This window comes from Esox lucius, chromosome 7 (genome assembly GCF_011004845.1).
Source record: "Esox lucius isolate fEsoLuc1 chromosome 7, fEsoLuc1.pri, whole genome shotgun sequence".
In the NCBI taxonomy this organism is placed as follows: domain Eukaryota; kingdom Metazoa; phylum Chordata; class Actinopteri; order Esociformes; family Esocidae; genus Esox; species Esox lucius.
The window spans coordinates 45670596-45693955 of record NC_047575.1 but is presented as its reverse complement, the minus strand read 5'-3'; the positions used below and the strand labels follow the sequence as shown (position 1 = coordinate 45693955).

General features: G+C 48.2%; 1 protein-coding gene across 14 annotated transcripts in view; it reads left to right on the top strand.

Moving 5' to 3' along the window:
* Positions 1 to 23360, top strand: part of LOC105011268 (transcription factor COE1-A) — a 144047-nt gene that overhangs the window by 65067 nt on the left and 55620 nt on the right. For all 14 annotated transcript variants that reach the window (XM_020048558.3, XM_010871173.5, XM_010871167.5 and 11 more), the window contains exon 7: positions 22562 to 22643. In XM_020048558.3, coding sequence (XP_019904117.2) covers positions 22562 to 22643 — 82 coding nt within the window. The remainder of the gene's footprint in view (positions 1 to 22561; positions 22644 to 23360) is intronic.

The following is a 23360-nucleotide window of genomic DNA, read 5'->3' as shown; positions in this document are numbered from 1 at the left end:
GCTGAGTTAGTGACAGGTTGCAGATGCTGACATTTCTCTGTCTGGTCTAGATAACCATCTCTCTCCCCGATCTGCCATCCAGGAAGTGGAGGAATGCCAGCTGTCAATCATATTGCTTTCTCTTTGTCCTCCTCCTTCATGATCCTCTCAACGAAAGCACAAAGAACGTCCTGGGGGAAAGGAGAGAGGGAGGGAAGGGGCAGAGTGAAAGAGCGAGAGAGGGAGGGATGGGGGAGAGTGAGAGAGCGAGAGAGAGAGAGAAAGATAGGGGATTTTATGATGCCCTCTTCACTGCCTTAGCTTTGTATCCTAGCAGCAACTTGGGAAAGATCTGTCGTGTATAATGGAATGTGTGCTGACCACGAGGTGTGTGGTTATTGCCCTTTCATATTCCGTTTGACCACGTTACTGTGGTGACAGGGCCCCTGAGTCAAGCTTTATTAGCAGCCTGTCAGTTGGACAGGACACAGTGCAGGGGCCAGGAAAAGGGGTGAGGAGTGTGAGAGAGAGAGAGAGAGAGAGAGTGAGGGAGATAGAGAGAAAGAGATGGAGACAGGGTATCTTGGAGCAGTGCCTCTTCAGGGTGTGTATGTCGGGCAGTGGGGTAAAGGATTGCTGCTGCAGTACATCCAGCATCCATTTCAACAACCTCATTAGTGTCACTTAATTAAGACCCACGCTCAGGACTTTGATGTTGCCGGAACTGCAAAAAACACACACACACACACGCTGCCGTTACGGAACTGGAGCAGAGCTACACGCGGTATAAACACACACATGTACATTTGCACATACACAGTGAATGCAAATATAGATCCTGCACAAAAAAGGCATGGGCAAACATACATTACACACACAGCTCTGGTTTATTAGTTAAGGAGGGCAGAGGGTTGGAAATACATGGGGGGGGGGGGCAACGGGGATGGAGAGGGAGGAAGAGAGGGACAAGGAGGAGATGCTGGCGGGGGGAGAAGGGGGAGGAGTATGGAGTAGGAGCCATGATGGATTGCCGTGGCCACTAATAGACGAAAATTATACCTCTTTCTTGCAACTCAGATAAAATATTATTAAATGCGCAGCAACTTTGCGTGAAACAAATGAATCAGCTAACGCTGTTTGTGCTGCCGAGTAATGGCATGGCTTATTGATTACAACTCTCATAATATAATGCTGAAATATAGCCGTGAGTCTCTTGTTAAGGGGTTGAGGGTGTTGAGCGGAAAATGGTGCATGTGTACAGTTGCATGCGCGCATGTGTGTGTGTGTGTGTGTGTGTGTGTGTGACAGAGTAGGGGGATGGGGGGTAGATCGAGCCACATTGAAATGCATGTCCCCATTCTTCACTAATTAAAGCAGCAACTCCTGAAATGCCATAATAACCGTTAATTAGGGGACCCGCTTTTTAAAAAAACTTAATTTGCTAATTAGCCACTACATTGGTACGTGTATCTAGCTAATTATTGAAGAGCTACTTGTGACTGGAGTGTAAATGACACCATTACCAAGCCCAGCATCACCATGGACTCAGACAACAAAACAGTTCAACTGGCGTTATCCATCGCTCTCCACCCCCACCGCTGCTAACTAGTCTGACTTTCTGTTGACACTGCTGGTAGTAACTAGTCTTTGTTCATGTTGAAACCCCTGGTGCTAACTAGTCCTAGTTCTCTGGTACCTGGGCCTGCTGATAAACCGGGGGCTAACTAGTTCTCTGGTTCCTGGGCCTGCTGATAAAACAGGTGCTAACTAGTCCTAGTTCTCTGGTACCTGGGCCTGCTGATAAACCTGGGGCTAACTAGTCCTAGTTCTCTGGTACCTGGGCCTGCTGATAAAACAGGTGCTAACTAGTCCTAGTTCTCTGGTACCTGGGCCTGCTGATAAAACAGGTGCTAACTAGTCCTAGTTCTCTGGTACCTGGGCCTGCTGATAAAACAGGTGCTAACTAGTCCTAGTTCTCTGGTACCTGGGCCTGCTGATAAACCTGGGGCTAACTAGTCCTAGTTCTCTGGTACCTGGGCCTGCTGATAAAACAGGTGCTAACTAGTCCTAGTTCTCTGGTACCTGGGCCTGCTGATAAAACAGTTGCTAACTAGTCCTAGCTTCAGCTCCCCCATAAACCCCGGCTGATGTGACTCCTCAGGCCCGCCCTCTACGCGTTAGCTGAATGGTAGCCACGTTTGTTTCTGTTCTGACTGAGGTCCTGTTGGCCCTCTACGTAGCAGGCTGCTCCAGACAGCTCCGCCCCGGCTGGGTCCTGCTCATGCTGCTGGGAAGCCCCTCGTTGTCAATGACCTGATAGACCTAAGGCTGTGCTCTCCTCTGGCAACCCAGCGAGGAGTGGTGTGTGTGTGTGTGTTACGCCTGTGCATTCAGACAATGAGGTCGCAGTGTGAGGCACAGGGTGGTTGTTGGTAACGTTTCACACCCTTTGTGTCTGTGTGTGTGTCTGTGTGTGTGTGTCTGTGTGTGTGTCCTCCTGCTTGGCTTCAGATGAATCTCTTCTACCTTGGTCTTTAGAGACCATGTAGGTTTTGGCCAGTAGGTTCTGCTTGGGAGGCCGGTTGGAGTGTTTGTGAGGAACGGACCGAAATGACTAACAGGAGAGGGAACATCTGCTGTGTTCACAGATTACAAGTGTTTTTATGTATTAAACTCTGATGCTTAACAGCGCTTCCCTTTCTAGATTTTCATGCCTTTAGATGCAACCACACGCCTTAAAGGGAACTCATCTGTGAAAAACACTTGGTTTGACAGACATTAACTGCATAATCAGCTAATCAAATCTCTCTCTCTCTCTCTGTGTTTTTTCTGTCATGCTCTTCTGGCTGCCTTGTGATGTTGCCACCAACCGGTGTGGAACGTTGTCTCATTCTAAGTGTTCCATGAGATCTGTAGGAGGAAGGTTCCACTCCACTCAATATTAATAGGACGGATGGATGCATGCGCTGTCTTCCTCCTGCTCTGTGACTGGTCTAAGAAGGCCCCTCCTCCAGCCTGTTCCTCTGTCCAATACAGGGATTAATGACTGATGAATATTAATTCTGGTGGCTAGTTAGTGTCGGGGACCTGCATACATCGTTGACAAGGCAAACTCCTCCCATTGGTTCAGTGTGGTCCCGGCATCCTGGGAATTGAACGGTGTTTGGATTGGTCTACGGTTCTGTGACAATCACATCCAATGACGGTACATTGAGGGTGACGTGGCTGCAGCGTTTAACAGCGGCGCTATACAACTCCTCGCTTTGTCACAAAATCAAATCAATCAAAACCTTCCCTCTTTAGAAGCCCCCTAGACAGATTAATAAAAGCTGTGCTTGTACGTTTCCCCTCTTTTCTCACACAGCACGGCTGTGAAACCAACAGGCAGTACAGTAGAATGAGGCTTGAACTGGAATGAGGTCATCTGTATCATTTTTTAATGAGTCCATGCAGTCAAATTCCTGGGGAGAATTGGGCTGAGGACCTGATTTGCTCCCGGTTGGGCAGCAGCCACGGCACAGTCACACCACACGGGCCGGGCTTTTAAAACAGCCAGAGCTGTCTGTCCCTGTCACAGTGTCTGTCAGTCCTCCTGCTCCATTAGTCTGTTGTGGGAGCCGTCACTCAGGGGCCTCCATCTAGGTACTGGTCAGGGGGCCCCTGCTGTACCTCCCCCCCCCACCCACCCCCTATCACTGTTCGTCCTCTCCTCTCTTCCTCTCCGCTCTCTTCTCTTCCTCTCCTCTTTCCTTGCCTCTCACACCTCTCCTATCCCCTCTGCTTTCCTCCAGTCCAGACTGACTTGATCAGCGTCCCATCATCCTGTTAATCAAATTACTTATGAATCAAAATTGACAGTTTTCATTAATTATAAAGGATTATTCTAATTGCAATTCAAATTTATTCATTTAGAACAGACGGCGTTCAGTAATATTTCAGGAAATTAGCATATTAAATGGAGGGGGTTGTCCATTAAGTATGGTAATGTATGCATATTTCCTTATTTTTAACTTGTGGGCCATATGCGGCGGCACTGCTTGGGCAGGTGAAGAATCTCGAATGCGTTTAATTTGTTTGACAAACACGGCGGGGGCCACAACATGTCCTTTAGCACCCGTCGCCCCCCCCCCCTCCCTCCCCCCCCCCATCTCCAATCGTTTCCCTCCTCGGAGGAGAGGAGAAACCCTGCCACTGGCACACTCGCCAGGCAGACACAGACAGTGACCGGTGGTGGGGGGGTGGATGCATCAGACAGCTGTGCATAGGCCTGTGTTTTGGCCCCCCCTCGGAAAACAAACTCGGTACACATTGCAGGTAATCATTTTCAAAGAGACTGGCTCTGTTCCATTTAGACGTTCGTTCTTTTCATTTTTTTGCATTATTATTATTATTATTTTTTTTTTCACAAAGAGCCGCGATCAAGTCATTACCCAACAGGGCTGCGGCGAAATTAGCCGTTTGAAATCCTTTAAACCCCCTATTGTGTCGGCACATTCTCAAGGTCGTCCCCGCCAGGGAGGAAGTGCGCAGCGCCGAGAGTCAGGAGGAAATAGGACACAACTCCCATTAGGCTCCCGGCTGAAATTCCCGGGAGATGGCTTGGCGGAACGCGGTGCACCTCTAAGACAGCGCCCCTCCATGGAGGCTTTCCCTTAATCAATGTTTATTTCGGTTTTAATGAGGTGCCCGGCTGTGTCTTTCTGTCCAACACTTCGAAACAGAACCCTGGCTGTTATGGTCCTCCTCCACACGGCCAGACCGCTCTGCCTCGCTGCTGATTTGCAGTTGGGCACAGTTTTGGCGGGCCGCCGTGATCAAGGGGTCCCTTCCTGTTAGCTTTAATGATGTCTAAATGCAGTCCACAGCCCTGTATGAGTGATGACACAGGCCCTACCTGAGCCGTCCCTGGCATTCGCTGGTGACAGGTCCATTTTTCACGCCGGCGACAGGCAGATGAGGGCTTTCCTGGCCGGCAGGGGGAAGTGCTGGGGGTGGGGTTGGGGGGGGCTATCCCAGCGTCTCTACATGCCTGACAATTAGCCCCTCCACCGCCCTGGTGATACGGTGGCCCTCCCAGCAGCGCTGCACCCAGGGCTGTCACACGGCTGCTCCGCCAGATTAATGAGCCGGGCTGCGGGCTCCGGGGTGTGGAGGCGCGGGACGGGAGGTGAGGAGAACCAACGGACACTGGCTGGCTCTGAGTTCAGCTGTCCCTCTCCCAGTCAGGTCACTTAGATAACAGTTACGTGTCGTTGCGGGCGAGCCCAGCCTCTTACTCTCACGCCCGTTCTGCTTTCACCTCCAGTACTGCGGGCCCAAACAGCTTTTAAGCACGTGGATTTCATGGGATGATTTCAGACAGTTGGTTGAAGTGATGGTAAAGTAGCATGTATTTATACTAGTTATCTGGTGAGGTTCTGATGTATTGCTGACCCCTTTGCTCCTCATCTTCATACACCTCCTTTGTTCCTCCTCCTGAATCTTTGTACACCCCCCTGGTTCCTTCTCGTCAGTGCCTCCAATACTCCCTCATCTCTCACTCCCTCTCTTGGATTCTCTCTCCATGTCTCTAGCAGTCCGTCTCGCTCTGTCTGTCTCACTCTCTTCTTCTGTCTCTCTTCTAGTCTTTCTCTCTCTCTTTCTCTTTCTCTCAGTCTCTGTCTCCCTCCATAATCCCCAGTATAATGTATCCTTCCCTGCAAATTACCAAGGCCTGAATGAAATGCGAGGGCTGATTTAGCTACCTAATAACCTAGCTACCTACCAACCTAGCTTCCTACCAACCTAGCTTCCTACCAACCTAGCTACCTAACCACCTAGCTACCGACTGAGCTACCTACCAACCTAGCTACCTAACCACCTAGCTACCGACTGAGCTACCTACCAACCTAGCTACCTAATGACCTAGCTACCTAGCCACCTAACTATCTACCCACCTAGCCACACAGAGCGGAGTGGGCGAGTGTTGAGGGCAGAGTCCATTTGTTCTGTGAAATATTTAAAGACAGCATGAATTTACAGGACATGACTAAGATTAGGCAGAGAGCATGCATCAATGAATTTTTCATAGCGACAGGGATGTTGTGACTAAATAAAAGATTGGACTTTAAATAGACATGAGCCAATAGTGAGGTCCTTCAGCCATCGTCCTCCACCTTCTACTGATGCTGACGGCTGAACTGCCACGCACACACCACAAACACACACACACACACACACACACACACACACACACACACACACACAGACACACCAGAAACACACACCACAAATACACACACACACCACAAACACACACCACAAATACACACACACACACACACACACACACACAGACACACACACACACACACACACACACACACAGACACACACACACCAGAAACACACACCACAAATACACACACACACACACACACACACACACAGACACACACACACCACAAACACACACCACAAATACACACACACACACACAGACACACACACACACACACCAGAAACACACACAGGCACACACGCACACACACCACAAACACACACCACAAATACACACACACACACACACAGACACACACACACACACACACACACACACCAGAAACACAAACATACACACACACACACACACACACACCAACAGCTCAACCCCCAGCCCACACTCTGTAATGCTAGTCTGATATCTTTACATTATCAGCCTGAACTTGATCCAGTGGATCTATGAAGATTCTCCTGGCAGCCAAGTTCCAGATATATTCAGTCTCTTTCCCAGGTCCTTCCAAGTAGCCCGTCCGCCGCCCCCCCCTCCTGTCCTCCCCCCCGTTCCTCCCCCCATGCTGGCTCGTCAGACTGGGACCCGGACGGCCTGGCCGCTGTATTATTGATGGGTTCTGTGTGGCTGGCGCCCCCCCACCCCCCAGGTCAGGCTGAGCGGCTGCTGGCACGAGACGAGGGGCCATAAATCTCCTTAAGAAGCCCGGGGCGAGAAAGGGAAGGGGTCACCACGGAAACAAGCCAGGCCCGTTTGGGCTCAGGTGTCAGTGATGCATGGCTGCATCTCAGCTCACCTCACCAACAGGCCTGGAACCCCAGAACCCCTGCCCAGCAACCCCAGAATCCCAGAACCCCTGAACAGCAACCTCATTACCCCAGAACCCCTGACCAGCAACCCCAGTACCCCAGAACCCCTGCCCAGCAACCCCAGAACCCCTGACCAGCAACCCCAGTACCCCAGAACCCCTGCCCAGCAACCCCAGAACCCCTGACCAGCAACCCCAGAATCCCAGAACCCCTGAACAGCAACCTCTTTACCCCAGAACCCCTGACCAGCAACCCCAGTACCCCAGAACCCCTGCCCAGCAACCCCAGAACCCCTGACCAGCAACCCCAGTACCCCAGAACCCCTGCCCAGCAACCCCAGAACCCCTGACCAGCAACCCCAGTACCCCAAAACCCCTGAACAGCAACTCCAGTACCCCAGAACCCCTGGCCTGCAACCCCAGTACCCTAGAACCCCTGGCCTGCAACCCCAGTACCCTAGAACCCCTGGCCTGCAACCCCAGTACCCTAGAACCCCTGGCCTGCAACCCCAGTACCCTAGAACCCCTGGCCTGCAACCCCAGTACCCTAGAACCCCTGGCCTGCAACCCCAGAACCCCATAACCCCTGACCAGCAACCCCAGTACCTGAGAACCCCTGGCCTGCAACCCCAGTACCTTAGAACCCCTGGCCTGCAACCCCAGTACCCTAGAACCCCTGGCCTGCAACTCCAGTACCCTAGAACCCCTGGCCTGCAACCCCAGTACCCTAGAACCCCTGGCCTACAACCCCAGTACCCGAGAACCCCTGGCCTGCAACCCCAGAACCCCTGGCCTGCAACCCCAGAACCCCAGAACCCTTGGCCTGCAACCCCAGAACCCCAGAACCCCTGGCCTGCAACCCCAGAACCCCGGAACCACCCAGACAGACAGCATGCAGGCACTTTTACAGAGATGTGAGGGATGGAGGAGAGAGTAATCGTTGGTGAGAGTTAACATATGGTACCATTTCTGTTAATTTTATTATTATTTTTTTACAACTGATGCTCTGAAAAATGAATGAGAAACCTCCATTGCAAGGGAAGCACACACACACACACACACAAGCACACTCACAGACACACATGCACACGCGTACACACGTGTGCGCGCACACACACACACACAGGCGCCCTGTGTGACAGATTCCATGGCCACATGTGTTTAATGTGTGCTGGTCCTGTTGGCCCGAGGCAGGGTTAAAGTCCTGGGAAAACACGCTGATGACAGAACTAGAGCTAGGCTACTCCCTCATCCATCTCTCTCTCACTGCACTCTCTCCCCCTCCATCTCCCTCCCCCTCCATCTCTCTCCCCCCCTCCATCTCTCTCCCCCCCTTCATCTCTCTCTCCCCCTCCATCTCTCTCTTTTGCCCCGGTCTCTCTTGCCCCCCCCCCCCTCTTTCTTCCTCTCTCTTTTTCTCTCTGTGATTATTGCTTTAGCCCTACACATTGTTTTACATAACGTGACATTTTCCCAGGCCTCTCAGCATAGTTTAAGGTCTGACAAGCCCTCTCAGTAACACTGAATCAGCACTGTTCTTCTGAAGCCCATCACAATGTTTTCTTAGTGTGTGTGCTGTGTATATCCTAAACAGTAATGGTATATTTCACTATATACAACTTTATGCGTTATTGTGTAGTGCTATTACGTAGTTCTGTTAGCGTCTCAGAGCTCAGGTCAGTAGTGTTATTGTGTAGTTCTGCTAAAGTACCAGAGCTCCAGTCAGTAGTGTTATTGTGTAGTTCTGCTAGGGTACCAGAGCTCCAGTCAGTAGTGTTATTGTGTAGTTCTGCTAGGGTACCAGAGCTCCAGTCAGTAGTGTTATTGTGTGGTTCTGCTAGAGTACCAGAGCTCCAGTCAGTAGTGTTATTGTGTGGTTCTGCTAGAGTACCAGAGCTCCAGTAGTTCTGGTTGAGTCTTAGATTGGGCTGGCTCTGGTCAATACAATTGTAACGAGGGTTAGGAATATGAATAGGGATCACTGCCTCTGATTGCGGGCTGACTATTGAAGTTGATCACAGTTGGGATTTCCACTGACCTCTTTCTGACTGTCATAGGCAATACCATTAGGGTACCATCGTCTGGATTTAAAGAATACCCTCTAAATTTGTACCCAAACTACTATACTTCTACTAAATATCTACAATATATTTACTATAGATCTACTATACATATACAACAAATCTACAATGCATGTACCACACATCTGCTGTGGATCTGATCTAACCCAGTCGTTTTTATATGGGTGTGGTCACCAGCGATGCTCTGAGGAGCAGGATGCAAATGATATCCCCTCTCCTCAGTCCGTCAGCCTCTCTCTGACACATAGGGGAGGAACGAGGGATTTCCCTCCTCTTTAGGCTGTCAGAGCCGCGGGCTAAACTACTTACAACACGGCTCAGATGGTCCCACTCTAAAGCCTCAGACACGTCTTCATATCAAAGTGCTCATCCTGCATTAGTGCAGCTTACCGCTGGAGCAAGGAGTCTGGCACCAACACCCGTCACATTTGCACCCCCCCCCCCAGAAAACCAGTCAACCTGCTGGAGGATAAGCCCCCTCCCAAACATTTACCTCTCTGTCTCTCTGTGTGTGTCTCTCTCTCTCTCTCTCTCTCTCTGTATCTATGTCTCCCTGTCTTTTTCTGTCTTTTCTCTCTGTCTGTGTCTGTGTCTCTCTGTCTCTCTCTAATTCTTTCTATTTATTTATGTGTGTCTCTGTCTGTCTGTCTGTCTGTCTCTCTCTCTGTCTGTCTCACTGTCTGTCTCTCTGTTTGTGTCTCTGTCTGTCTCTCTTTCTGTCTCTCTGTCTCTGTCTGTCTCTCTGTCTTTCTCTTTCTGTCTATGTCTCTGCACTTAGCATCCATCAGCCTGCTGCCACTAGTTCTCTCCTTTTTTCCACAGTGGCTGTGGCATTTCTTCCAAGACCAGTGACCCAGGTCCAAATCAATGGGAGTGAAAAAAGCCCTGGAATTATCTTTGAGGTCATAACTAGAATTTGAGTGCACAAAAAATCAAGCATATTGTCACTATACTAATCATTGAAGAATATACCATTATAGGAAAGTGTTGGTTTAGTTAAGAAAAGTTCATTTAGTTAAGAGATTCTTTAGGAAGTTTAAACAGCAGAGTTTATTGTTATTTTTTCTCTGAGGGAATTGTGCTTGTTGATATTACTCTCCTAATGGTTTGTTGCTGTGGGGTTTGTTTAGAATTGGTTGATATTGGGTTTACTTGCAACAGAGGTGATATCTAATTCCAATCTTGACTTAATGAAAGTGAGCGATTATAAAAACATCACACCGTTTGGCCGCTGTGGGCCTTGGTAATTAAGCCTACCAACTTCCTCTGCTGGGCTTTGCCGTGATTAGCCGTGCAAACTTTTCGTGAGCGTTATATTTCCTCCTTCTCCCTCTTGTCTACTGCATATTACAACCCACACACTAGTAGAGTGATTCTGGGACTACACACACACACACACACACACACACACACACACACGCACACACACACACGCACCTGTACATATTAGAAGTAATTAACTGAAAGGTGATAGAGATTGTGGATGGTCTAGATGGCAGTGTAATTTGAATGTTTCTCATTACTTTTCCTCACAGTCAGCAGTAACTATCTGTCTATTGGTTTGCTGCTCTCTTACCGCTTCGTTAGTAGAAATAACATGGCAGGTTATAACTATGAACTGAGGCTTCTCCTGTCGATTTGACATACCCCTTCTAGACAGGACACCTGATAACTGCTCTGACACCCAGTGTCTGCTTCAGAACCAGTTCTGACGCAAAGGAGCACAGAAGCCCCGTTCATCTCCAGCAGAGTTTCACAGTCGCTGTGGTTTAGCAGTACACTCCCCCAGGGATCCTCATCAGCCAGGACCACGCGTGGGTCTGGAAATTAAGCTAAAGGGAGAGTGAACTTTGCTCAGTGCAAAATGTGTCGCAGTCTTTTATTTATCTGCGTGGAAGGGGGGGGGGCATATACAGATGGAAGGAGGTGAAGCGGTCCCTGTCGATGTGAGTTCCCCCCCTCTGCCCTCACACTTCTCTGATCACATCAATTATTCCTAAGGACCTTGACAAAGGAAGAGCTCATGCACGCACATAGACACACAGACACACAGACACACGGGGATACACACACACAGACACACACACACACACACGGACACACACACACACACACTGTGGGACAAGGCACAATTAATTTATTATAATATAGGAAGCAGTCCATGTGTATGTTAATGAAATGTTGTGCTAATAGATTTAACCCTTCCTGCTGCCTCTTTAAGGCCAACCAAAAGAGAGAGAAACAGGAAACAGAGAGAGACAGGACAGAGAGAGACAAGACAGAGAAAGACAGGATGGAGACAGCGACAGGTAAGAGAGAGACAGACAGAACAGGAGAGAGAAACATGACAGAGAGAAAGTCAGGACAGGGAGAAAGACTGGGTAAATAGAGATGGAGAGAGACAGGGCAGAGCGACAGGACAGAGACAAAGAGACAGAAGAGAGAGAGACAGGAGAGAAAGAGAGACATGGCAGAGAGAGAAGGACAGGGCAGAGAGACAGGACAGAGAGAAAGTCAGGACAGGGAGAAAGACTGGGTGGATAGAGAAGGACAGGGCAGAGAGACAGGGCAGAGAGACAGGGCAGAGAGAGAAGGGCAGAGAGACAGGGCAGAGAGACAGGACAGAGACAAAGAGACAGGAGAGAGACAGACATGGCAGAGAGAGAAGGACAGGGCAGAGAGACAGGACAGAGACAGAGACAGAAGAGAGAGAGACAGGAAAGAGAGACACAGGGGAGAGAGAGACAGGAGAGAGAGACAGACAAGAGAGACAGGTGAGCGAGCGAGATACAGGAGAGAGAGAGACAGGTAACAGCAGTATTTTATCTGCCAGTCTGTTGGTCTTCAGTCCCTGTTGCCCTGTATGGTTTCATCACTGCTGACGAGGTGTGTGTGTGTATGTGTGTGTGTGAGCCGATCTCTCTGTGTGTGGTGGGCGTCGGCCCAGGGCTAATAATCCCCAAGCCTGCTTGCCCCTGTGTGTTCTACCTCATCCTCCCAGCCTCGTCCCTCAAAATCAATCTCTCTTTCTCATCTATTATTCACGTGTTTGCCTTCAGCCTCTAAAATGTACACCAGAGAAACCCTTCTTCTGCCCTCCCCTCAGTGATCTACTCCTCCCTCTTCTTCCCTCTTCTTCTGCCCTCCCCTCAGTGATTTTCTTCTTCCTCTTCCTCCCCCTCTTCTTCTGCCCTCCCATCAGCGAACTCCTCCTCCCTCTTCCTCTGTGTTGCCATTTCAAATGTGACTGATTCTCAGTGTGCTGTTCAATTAGGGTGGACAGACATGAAGGGAAAGTACATAGTGCCTAGAAGGTTGTTTTAGTGACCAAAAGCTAGATCAAGTGCCAGAGCCAACAAGGTGAAATAATCTGTCTTTCTGTCCCTGAGCAAAGGCAATTAGCCCAGATTGCTCCCATCTTTACTATGCAAGCACACACACACACCTCTGTGTGTAAAATACAGTAACATAGAGCCAATTTGAACTAAATAAATTGTTTTGAAAACAATTTCAATTACATAACAATATATGTAAACCACTGACCTGGAAGGTGTATGAAGTCCCTGACAATGTTGTTGACCTGGTAACTAACATGGGGCTCTCCATTGAAGAGGTGATGTTGTTGGTGACAGTAGATGGGAGATGGTTTTAGTTGTTTTCTAACAACATTTTGTCCCTGATTTTGTTGATGGAGCTGAAAGTACTTTAGAATGGTGTATACTCTACTCCACAGCTGGTGTATACTCTACTCCACAGCTGGTGTATACTCTACTCCACAGCTGAAGGTGTATACCCTACTCCACAGCTGAAGGTGTAAACCCTACTCCACAGCTGAAGGTGTATACCCTACTCCACAGCTGAAGGTGTATACTCTACTCCACAGCTGAAGGTGTATACCCTACTCCACAGCTGAAGGTGTATACCCTACTCCACAGCTGAAGGTGTATACCCTACTCCACAGCTGAAGGTGTATACTCTACTCCACAGCTGAAGGTGTATACCCTGCTCCATAGCTGAAGGTGTATACTCTACTCCACAGCTGAAGGTGTATACTCTACTCCACAGCTGAAGGTGTATACTCTACTCCACAGCTGAAGGTGTATACTCTACTCCACAGCTGAAGGTGTATACCGTACACCACAGCTCACACGTGCTACTTCAGGCAAACACAATATATTCCCACATATTCAACTAGAGGTACTACCACTACTAACTTGGTGTTACCACAACTAGTATTACTAATAACAATGAGTATTAAACAGCGCTGGTAATAATAGGCAGCTGAGCCATCATCATCATCATCCTCATCATCATCATCCTCATCATCATTATCATGTCTCCTGGGGGCCTGGGTTTGATTGACAGCTGCTGTTTTTGTTTTCCTGTCTCTGTGCTGTGGAGGAGCTATCAATTACCAGGCTGAATATGAAGTGTGATTATGTAAAATACCCCTCTCTCTGTCTCTACCCCTCTGAAGACTTCTTCTGCTTCAACTCCCTTCTTTTCTTCTGCCCTCCTTATTCTCTCTCTTCCTCTCTAGTCTTATTTACTCGATGTGTGTGTGTGTGTGTTTGTTTATGGCTAAGTGGGGTTCATGTGTATGTGCGATACCATATTAAATCAGTCCACTTGGCCATCAGGTCTAGATTGAGTGACACAGCCATCAGTGTCCCGCGCCCAGCAGCCATGCGGCAGGAGTGTCCGCTTTGAATGGCCATCATCGCTCCATGCGTCAACATTGTATCAACATTCCCTCAGCGTTCATTACGGGTCGACTAGCAGAAGGCCTGGTCCCATCGCTCCGCGAATCTGAGTTGAGAGGGCAACGGAAAAAGAGACAGAGATAGTGTAAACAGGAAACAGGAAGTGTTTATTACTGACTGCAGAACAACATACCAGATTACTTTGTTGCTGCAGTGGCAGTCAGGTATTAACACTCTGGATCTGGATATTCTCTGTTAGAGAATAACACTAAACTGCTATTTGTTTGGTTACTAAGATTCAACTACACATTTGACTGTGCTAGATACTAACATGGAAACAAGGAGCAAGAGGAAAATATGCAGTAACTTGAAAGGACATTTAGATGATGTGTTCCATCTTTTAACTTGGATAAAACAACTGTTTGTTTCTAATGGTGAGGCAGAATTGCTCATTTTACCTTACAATGATTCTTCATTTTTTTATTTTAATTTCTCAGCTTGAGAGAGAGAGAGTGGGAGCGAGAGAAAAAACACAGATAAAAAGCTCAGTCAGTGAAGATGGTTGTCATTTTTCTACCCTGGCAGACAGACAGTGGTGTGTTTTTCTGGCTCTGGAAAGAAGGCTCAGTATGAGAGTAGAAGAAAAGATGAATGGATAGTGTAATACACACACACACACACACATAAATACACAACAAATAACACACAGACATACACACACACACACACACACAAATACATTGTCAAACACACACACACACATAAATACACAACCAACCACACACGCACACACACACACACACACACACATAAATACACAACCAATCACACACGCACGCACACACACACACACACATAAATACACAACCAACCACACACGCACACACACACGCACACACACACACACACACACACATAAATACACAACCAACCACACACGCACGATTCAGGTTGTCTTGTCCCTTGCATTGTTGTGTTTCCAAACCTGTCTGGAGATGTTGACAGAAGGACAGTCTGATGAATGCAACCTCCATACAGTGTATCAGTCAGCCAGTCTGTCAGCCAGTCAGCCAGTTAGTCAGCCAGCCAGTCACCCAGTCAGTCACCCAGTCGGTCAGCTAGCTTGTCGGTCAGCCAGTCAGTCATCCAGTCGGTCAGCCAGTCAGTCAGGCTGTGTGGATGTCAGTCCAGGAAAATGCACTCATGCGATGAGGAGTTAATGTTGATTTACATGAGGCAATACATTATTTGCATCGCTGGACCACAACATCTCTGTGTTTAATATGCATGTTGTAAATGTATTATGAGCATTGGGTGCCTGTTGATACGAATGGGAGTGAGTCTGGTTGAACACGACTGGCAGACAGACAGACAGACAGGGAGGCAGACCGACAGACAGACAGGGAGGCAGACAAACAGAGAGTCTTGGAGGCAGACAGACAGAGAGACTTGTAGGCAGACAGATAGATAGCTGCAGTAAAGTATGTGGATGCATCCTTCCTGAAACTCTAACCCTTTGGTAACAGAGGGGTGGAGGGAGGTGGAGGGAGGTGGAGGGAGGTGGAGGGAGGTGGAAGGGGTAGAGACAGATCAATGGCTGAAAACAAGAGAGAGGGCAGAAAGAAGAAATAAGATGGGATGCTCAACCCACCCCATCTCACCTGCTCCTCTCTCTCCCCATCGCCAAACCTCTCCCTCCCTCCCTCCTTTGCTCCTCTTTCTCCCCCATCGCCAAACCTCCCCCCTCCCTCCCTCCCTCCCTCCCTCCCTCCCTCTGATTCACTCTGAGGTCTGCGTTAGCCTTCATAAAATATTAATGTTGGTTGTGCTCAGAGCCATAATTGCCATCTCAGCCCCTGAATAATGGATGTCTCTGCACTGCTCGCTAGCTCTCATTTAGCGACGCTGCGGCTAACACCACACAACTAGATGGCAAATGCAGTAATGGCTGCTGTTTTGCATTAAGTAGCAAAACCAGTTTACCAGGAGTTACCACGACTCCTTCCCCCTCTGGTTTGTATTGTAACGGTAACGTGTGTTTGTGTGTGTGAGGGTGTGAAACACACAGCAGCCCCAGACTTGTTAGCCTATGCTAATGACCGCTGTAGCATTCTCCGGATGGCCCAGGGAAACCCGTCAGAGGGACGACGCGGACCTCATCATCCGGGACCAAACGCCAAAACAGACAGCTGAGAAAGAAAATGTCAGAAATGATCTGAACGGGAGCAAAACACTTCACTCAGCTCAGTTCGTTTCTGACGTGTAAACAAATGGAGTTGAGAGACCGAAGCGGAACTGCACAGATAACCTCAGTTTAAATGGCCAATTAGGACAGTTTCCTCGCACTACTGGAGCACAAGGTACTCACAAATATCTAATTTATGTCCGAGTTTAGGGTGTTTTACTGGAACGGGCAGGGCAGAGGTCTGTGAATGTGTGTTTGAACGTGTGCGCGAGCGTGTGTGTGTTTGTGAGTGAGAGCACATGGGTGAGGTCGTGGGGGTATGTGGGGCCATAGTGAAGGGCGTTTCCATGGAGCCAGATTGCTGTGCAGATGTGACCCCCTGACACTGGGGTCACAGGTCAGTGTCCTAGGATTACGTTAACCCCTCCTGTTCGTCTCTGAGACCACACTGTCTGTCGGTCTGTCCACACACACACACTCACACACACTCACACACACTCACACACACACACACTCACACACACACACACAGACACACACAAGCAAACACACACACACACACACATTCACAGTCTTAGCCTGTAGCAGACAAACATCTCAGATAACACAGCTTCCTGTAGTAAGAAAATCCAGCTTCCTGTAGTGAGAAACTCAGCTTCCTGAAATTAGAGATACACTGCTTCTTGTAGTGAGAAAAACACATCTTCCTGTAGTGAGAAAAACACCTCTTCCTGTAGTGAGAAAAACAACTATTCCTGTAGTGAGAAAAACAACTCTTCCTGTAGTGAGAAAAACAACTCTTCCTGTAGTGAGAAAAACAACTCTTCCTGTAGTGAGAAAAACAACTCTTCCTGTTTGTTTAGTAGGTTGAGACTAGAGGAACACTCTCCCTCCATCAGCCACCCCCCTACCCACTTTCCCCTTTTACTTTAGTTCACCCTTTCCCCTTTTCCCTCTCCCCCCCTCTCTCTCCCTCTCTTGGGTCTCTCTCTCATCGCTCCCCCGTCCCCTCCTCTCTGAGTGAAGAGTGGATCAGGTGTCAGGTCAGCTCTTTGTGTGTAATCCTTTTCGACGGAGGAAAAGGTCGGTCGTGCTGTTATGAGTCTTACATGATACGTGGGGAGTGGAGAAGAGAGCGTCTCTTCCTCTACAACTACCCCCCCGCCGACCCCGCCCCCCCCCCCATCCCCTAATCCCTCTCCTCAACCCCCCCCCCCCCCGCCACGGTCACCCCGCCACTCTCATAATTGCCTTGTTTAATTGGAGGGCTCTTAACGATGTGTGACAGCACTGGCCTATCAATTATGAAAGCATAAGGTGTGTGTGTGTGTGTGTGTGTGTGTGTGTGTGTGTGTGTGTGCGTGTGCGTGTGTGTGCGTGTGTACGTTGGCCTGCCAGCGTGTGTCGGGCGGTGTGTGGTGCTGTTTGCCTCGGTTCTCCATTAGCCCTGGTCTGGTTGAACCCCTGCATGGAGGACTCTACACCTTGGGAATGGAGCTTGTCAGGCCAATGGGTCAAACATGTAGACAGGACGCTGGCACACCTTAGGGGACATAGAAAATGAAGGGACAACCTCCGGAGATCTCTGTCTCTGTGTGTGTGTGCGTGTGTGTGTGTGTGCGTGCGTGTGCGCGTTTACCAGTCAGGCAGTAGCAGTCTGTCTAAAGCCAGTAGAGACGTGGCAGTTTGCTTTGGGGATTTAAAGGGGCTGAACATGAAGCTGTGGTGACACCCACGAGGTTAAGCCTGGATCTGGAGTACTGCCCGCACTTTCTCCCTCCCTCCCCCCCCCTCTCTCTCTTTCTTTCTTTCCCTCTCTCTTTCACTCTCTCACTGACAGTTTCAGACAGCTGGAGGACTGGTGCAGAGAGAGAAAGAGAGTGTGGGAGGGAGGGAGAGGCATGGAGGGAGAGAGCGACAGAGGAGGAAAAAGAGGCAGAAAGGGATACCAACAGCAGTGTCGTGGATAGAGCTGGGGGAGGAGATTATTGACACTGTGGCAGAGCTGGAAGGCGGCTGGTGGTTTATCTTTGCAACAGGACTCATCTGTCCAGCCTGAGTCAGCATCAGTGACACATCACGCTGGACAGGGATCCTACTGAATGCTCTCGTAGCTGCTGTGCGCCGGGGCTCCGGAGCCCGAAGGGGCCAACTAAATGAACACCTCGACGCCTACTTTACAAAACACTGTTCGTTAGAATCCACGTTAATATTCACCATGTCTTGTTGCTGTACTGGATTGTTTTCCTGCTGTAGCTGGCTGGCTCTAATTAAGATACAACATCTGTATGGACAGGGAGGTCCTGGTGTAGAGTCATCAATCTAATAGGTCTGTGTAGTCATAGAGCAAAACTGTGGAGTATTTTAAACCCAGGTCTCTTTAAAGTATTTTATTATAACAGTAGGCCTGTGTATGGTGGAGTATTTTAACAGTAGATCTATATAGTGTAGTATTTTAACAGTAGATCTATATAGTGTTGTATTCTAACAGTAGATCTATATAGTGTAGTATTTTAACAGTAGATCCATATAGTGTAGTATTTTAACATTAGATCTATATAGCGTTGTATTCTAACAGTAGATCTATATAGTGTAGTATTTTAACAATAGATCTATATAGTGTAGTATTCTAACAGTAGATCTAAATAGTGTAGTATTTTAACAGTAGATCTATATAGTGTTGTATTCTAACAGTAGATCTAAATAGTGTAGTATTTTAACATTAGATCTAAATAGTGTAGTATTTTAACATTAGATCTAAATAGTGTAGTATTTTAACATTATATCTATATAGTGTAGTATTCTAACAGTAGATCTATATAGTGTAGTATTCTAACAGTAGATCTGAATAGTGTAGTATTCTAACAGTAGATCTATATAGTGTAGTATTCTAACAGTAGATCTAAATAGTGTAGTATTTTAACATTAGATCTAAATAATGTAGTATTTTAACATTATATCTATATAGTGTAGTATTCTAACAGTATATCTATATAGTGTAGTATTCTAACAGTAGATCTGAATAGTGTAGTATTTTAACAGTAGATCTAAATAGTGTAGTATTTTAACATTAGATCTAAATAGTGTAGTATTTTAACATTAGATCTAAATAGTGTAGTATTTTAACAGTAGATCTAAATAGTGTAGTATTTTAACAGTAGATCTATATAGTGTTGTATTCTAACAGTAGATCTAAATAGTGTAGTATTTTAACATTAGATCTAAATAGTGTAGTATTTTAACATTAGATCTAAATAGTGTAGTATTTTAACATTATATCTATATAGTGTAGTATTCTATCAGTAGATCTATATAGTGTAGTATTCTAACAGTAGATCTGAATAGTGTAGTATTCTAACAGTAGATCTATATAGTGTAGTATTCTAACAGTAGATCTAAATTGTGTAGTATTTTAACAGTAGATCTAAATAGTGTAGTATTTTAACAGTAGATCTATATAGTGTAGTATTCTAAAAGTAGATCTAAATAGTGTAGTATTTTAACAGTAGATCTAAATAGTGGTAGATCAGAGCTGTAAGTATTGAGCTGTCACCTCTGATGGAGAGACACAGCTGTTCTCTGGTCTGGTTTAGGGAGTGGGGATGACAGGCACAACAACTCAATTACTGACTCCTCTCTGTGGTAACGCTATCCCTCAGACAGAGAGAAAGACATAGAAGGAGACAGAGACACAGATATAGAGACAGAGAGAGAAAGAAAGACAAAGAGGCAGAGAGAGAAAATGAGAGAGAGAAACAGGAATACATACAGAGGGAGACAGAGACATGCAGTGAGACAAGCAGAGAGACTTAGAGAGAGAGAGAGAGACTCACACAGAGAGACACGTAGAGACACATAGAGACACATAGAGAGAGAGAGACTCACACAGAGAGACACAGAGAGACATGTAGAGACACATAGAGACACATAGAGACACATAGAGAGAGAGAGACTCACACAGAGAGACAAGTAGAGACACATAGAGACACATAGAGACACATAGAGAGAGAGAGACTCACACAGAGAGACAAGTAGAGACACATAGAGACACGTAGAGAGAGACTCACACAGAGAGACAAGTAGAGACACATAAAGAGACTCACACAGAGAGACTCACACAGAGAGACATGTAGAGACACATAGAGACACATAGAGAGACTCACGCAGAGAGACACGTAGAGACACATAGAAGACATGTAGAGAGACGCGGAGGCAGGCAGACCACATGACTCAACTTGACAAGCAGTGGAATGTCTAGGAGAGGAATATGATGTGAGGAAAGTTTGTGTGTGTGATCTTCTCAGGCAGCAACAGCAGTGTGTGAGAGCCAGAGGCTTTTATGGGAGTGCAGACAGTGTGATGTTGACAGGTTGTATTGAGGTTATGAGGAGCTGCCAGCCAATTGGAGTAGGGGTCGCGGGGTCACGACACGTTGATACGCCCTGTCACCCCAGGGTCACAGCCACCCCACCGTCTCTGGGTAATTAACTAGGCTGAGCTGGCTGGGCTGCTGTTCAATGCTCTACTGGCTGATGAAGAAAAGAAGTTAATGAAGTCTTGTGCTCTGTTCAGCCCAGTCAGGGTGATCTGCATGGATGCTACTGGAAGGAGCCTGTCACTGTACGGGCCTGTAGCTTCACCGAGACACACACAGAGAATATTTCTGCCGTGGTGCGGGTGGGGAGGCGAGGGGAGAGTGGAGAGGAGAGGAGAAGAGCGGGGAGGAGAGGGGAGGGGTGTGGAGAGGAGGTGAGCGGAGTGAAGGGGTGTGGGGAGAGGAGAAGAGAGGAGACAGGAAAAGAGAGGAGAGGTGAGGGGAGATTAGGAGAGGGGAGGAGATATGAGAGGCGTGGAGGAGAGGGGAAAGGAGGCGGGGAAGGGGGCGGAGAGAGGAGGAGAGAGGAAGGGAGATGAGCAGGAAGGGGAGGAGCAAAGAAGATAGGAGAGGTAAGGGGAGGTCAAAGAAGTAAGGGAAGGAGAGGAGAAGAGGAGAAGAGGGAAGAGGAGGGACGAGGAGGAAGCTGTAGAAATAAAACCAGAGGGGAGTCAAGTGAAGGATAACAAGGAGTATGTAGAGAAATGGAGACAGAGTGGGGGACTAATTAGGTCTGTAAAGCCATGCTGAAAGCACATTGAAAGTGCGTCCCAGAATGCCATGTTGACACATTGATCCTGTGGTATGGACAAGTGTGTTAATTTAGCCGCGTCCTCCTGTTGTGTTAGCATAGCTTGGCTGGCTCAACCCTGTCCTCAGGCACCGCTAGTTTCCCCATGTCCACTGGAATGTGTTGACATTTACACACGCCGGATCACACTGTATCCCAGCCTAGCATCTTACCGTGTGGTGTGTGTGTGTGTGTGGGTGTGTGTGCGTGCGTGCGTGCTCGCGTGTGTGTGTGCGTGGCCACTGCCAGGCTGGCCAGCTGGTGCACACCAAAACACAACCTGGGAAGACTTGTTTGTGGGTTTATCACCCATCTGCTGTTGACATGACAACCATCGACTGTTATTTTGCACAATGTCACGTAGGCTGGAGGACACATGTATGTAGAGGATGGAGAGCTTTTGGAAAGATAAGTGTGTGTGTGTGTGCCTGCGTGTGTGCGTGCGTGTGTTTTGGCTGGGCCGGGCTGGCTGGTCCCAGGCGACTCTCTATGAGAGACATGGCCACATAAGGCCGTGGATCAGTGGGCTGTCAAAACCGTCTCTGCCCGGCAACAGATGGACCTGCTCCACATTTCACCACTCTGCCTGTTGCTGTGTCTGTGTGTCTTTGTGTCTGTGTGTCTTTGTATGTGTGTAGTGTGTAGTGTTTGAGGACGTAGATTCTTCAGGATGCTTAAAGGTCATAGTTGGGGGGGGGGGGTTCCTGTGTTCGTGACCTTCATGGGCCTCCCCTTTAAATGACGAGCTGTTGACAGCACATAAACACATGCTGATACACATTTAAATACACACACATTCAGTGTACGCATGCATGTGCTCAGGCACGCGCGCACACACACACACACACACACACATTCAAAGCCAAAACCAGTGTGAAACAATCTGTGTGTGTGTGTGTTGTGTGAATGTCTCTCTGTAACGAGACAGTCAGTGTAGAAACTGCCCGGCTGCTGAATGCTGACAGAAACGCAGTCATTACTAAACAAGCTCTTTATGTCACTAAGCCTGTCTGTCAGCCTGTCTGTCGTTCTGTCTGTCAGCCTGTTGGCCTGTCTGTCGGTCTGTCGGCCTGTCTGTCGGCCTGTCGGCCTGTCTTTCGGTCTGTCTGTCAGCCTGTCTGTCGGTCTGTCTGTTGGTCTGTCGGCCTGTCTGTCTGTCGGTCTGTCTGTCGGCCTGACTGTTTGTCTGTCAGCCTGTCTGTCTGTCGGCCTGACTGTTGGTCTGTCTGTCTGTCGGCCTGATTGTTGGTCTGTCGGCCTGTCTGTCTGTCGGCCTGACTGTTGGTCTGTCGGCCTGTCTGTCTGTCGGTCTGACTGTTGGTCTGTGTGTCAGTCTGTCTGACTGTCTCTTCTTCTGTGATTTCTGCAGGTTCTTCCTGAAGTTTTTCCTGAAATGCAACCAGAACTGTCTGAAGAATGCTGGAAACCCACGAGACATGCGGCGCTTCCAGGTTAAGAAATAACATTATTGTTTTACATTCGCCTCCTCTTCTCCTTCCTCTCCTCTGCTGCCTCTCACCTCATCCCTCTGTTTTCTCTGTCTCTCTTAGAGACATTTATATTGTTCCCTGTTCATCATTAAACAAAGCATAGATGATTAACACACACATGCACACACACGTTTGCACACACATGCACACACACAGACATATATACACACACAGACATATACACACACACACAAACACACACACAGACATTTACACACATACGCACAAATACATACATACACACACATACACTCACACACACAGAGACATATACACACACACATACATACACACACAGACGCTCACACCCCTCCTCCTCCTAGTAACCCAGTATCACCTCCCTCCTCCTAGTAACCCAGTATCACCTCCTCCTCCTAGTAACCCAGTATCACCTCCCTCCTCCTAGTAACCCAGTATCCCCTCCTCCTAGTCACGCAGTATCACCTCCCTCCTCCTAGTCACCCAGTATCACCTCCCTCCTCCTAGTAACCCAGTATCCCCTCCTCCTAGTCACGCAGTATCACCTCCTCCTGGTCACCCAGTATCACCTCCCTCCTCCTAGTAACCCAGTATCACCTCCTCCTCCTAGTAACCCAGTATCACCTTCTCCTAGTCATGCAGAATCACCTCCTAGTAACCCAGTATCACCTCCCTCCTCCTAGTAACCCAGTATCACCT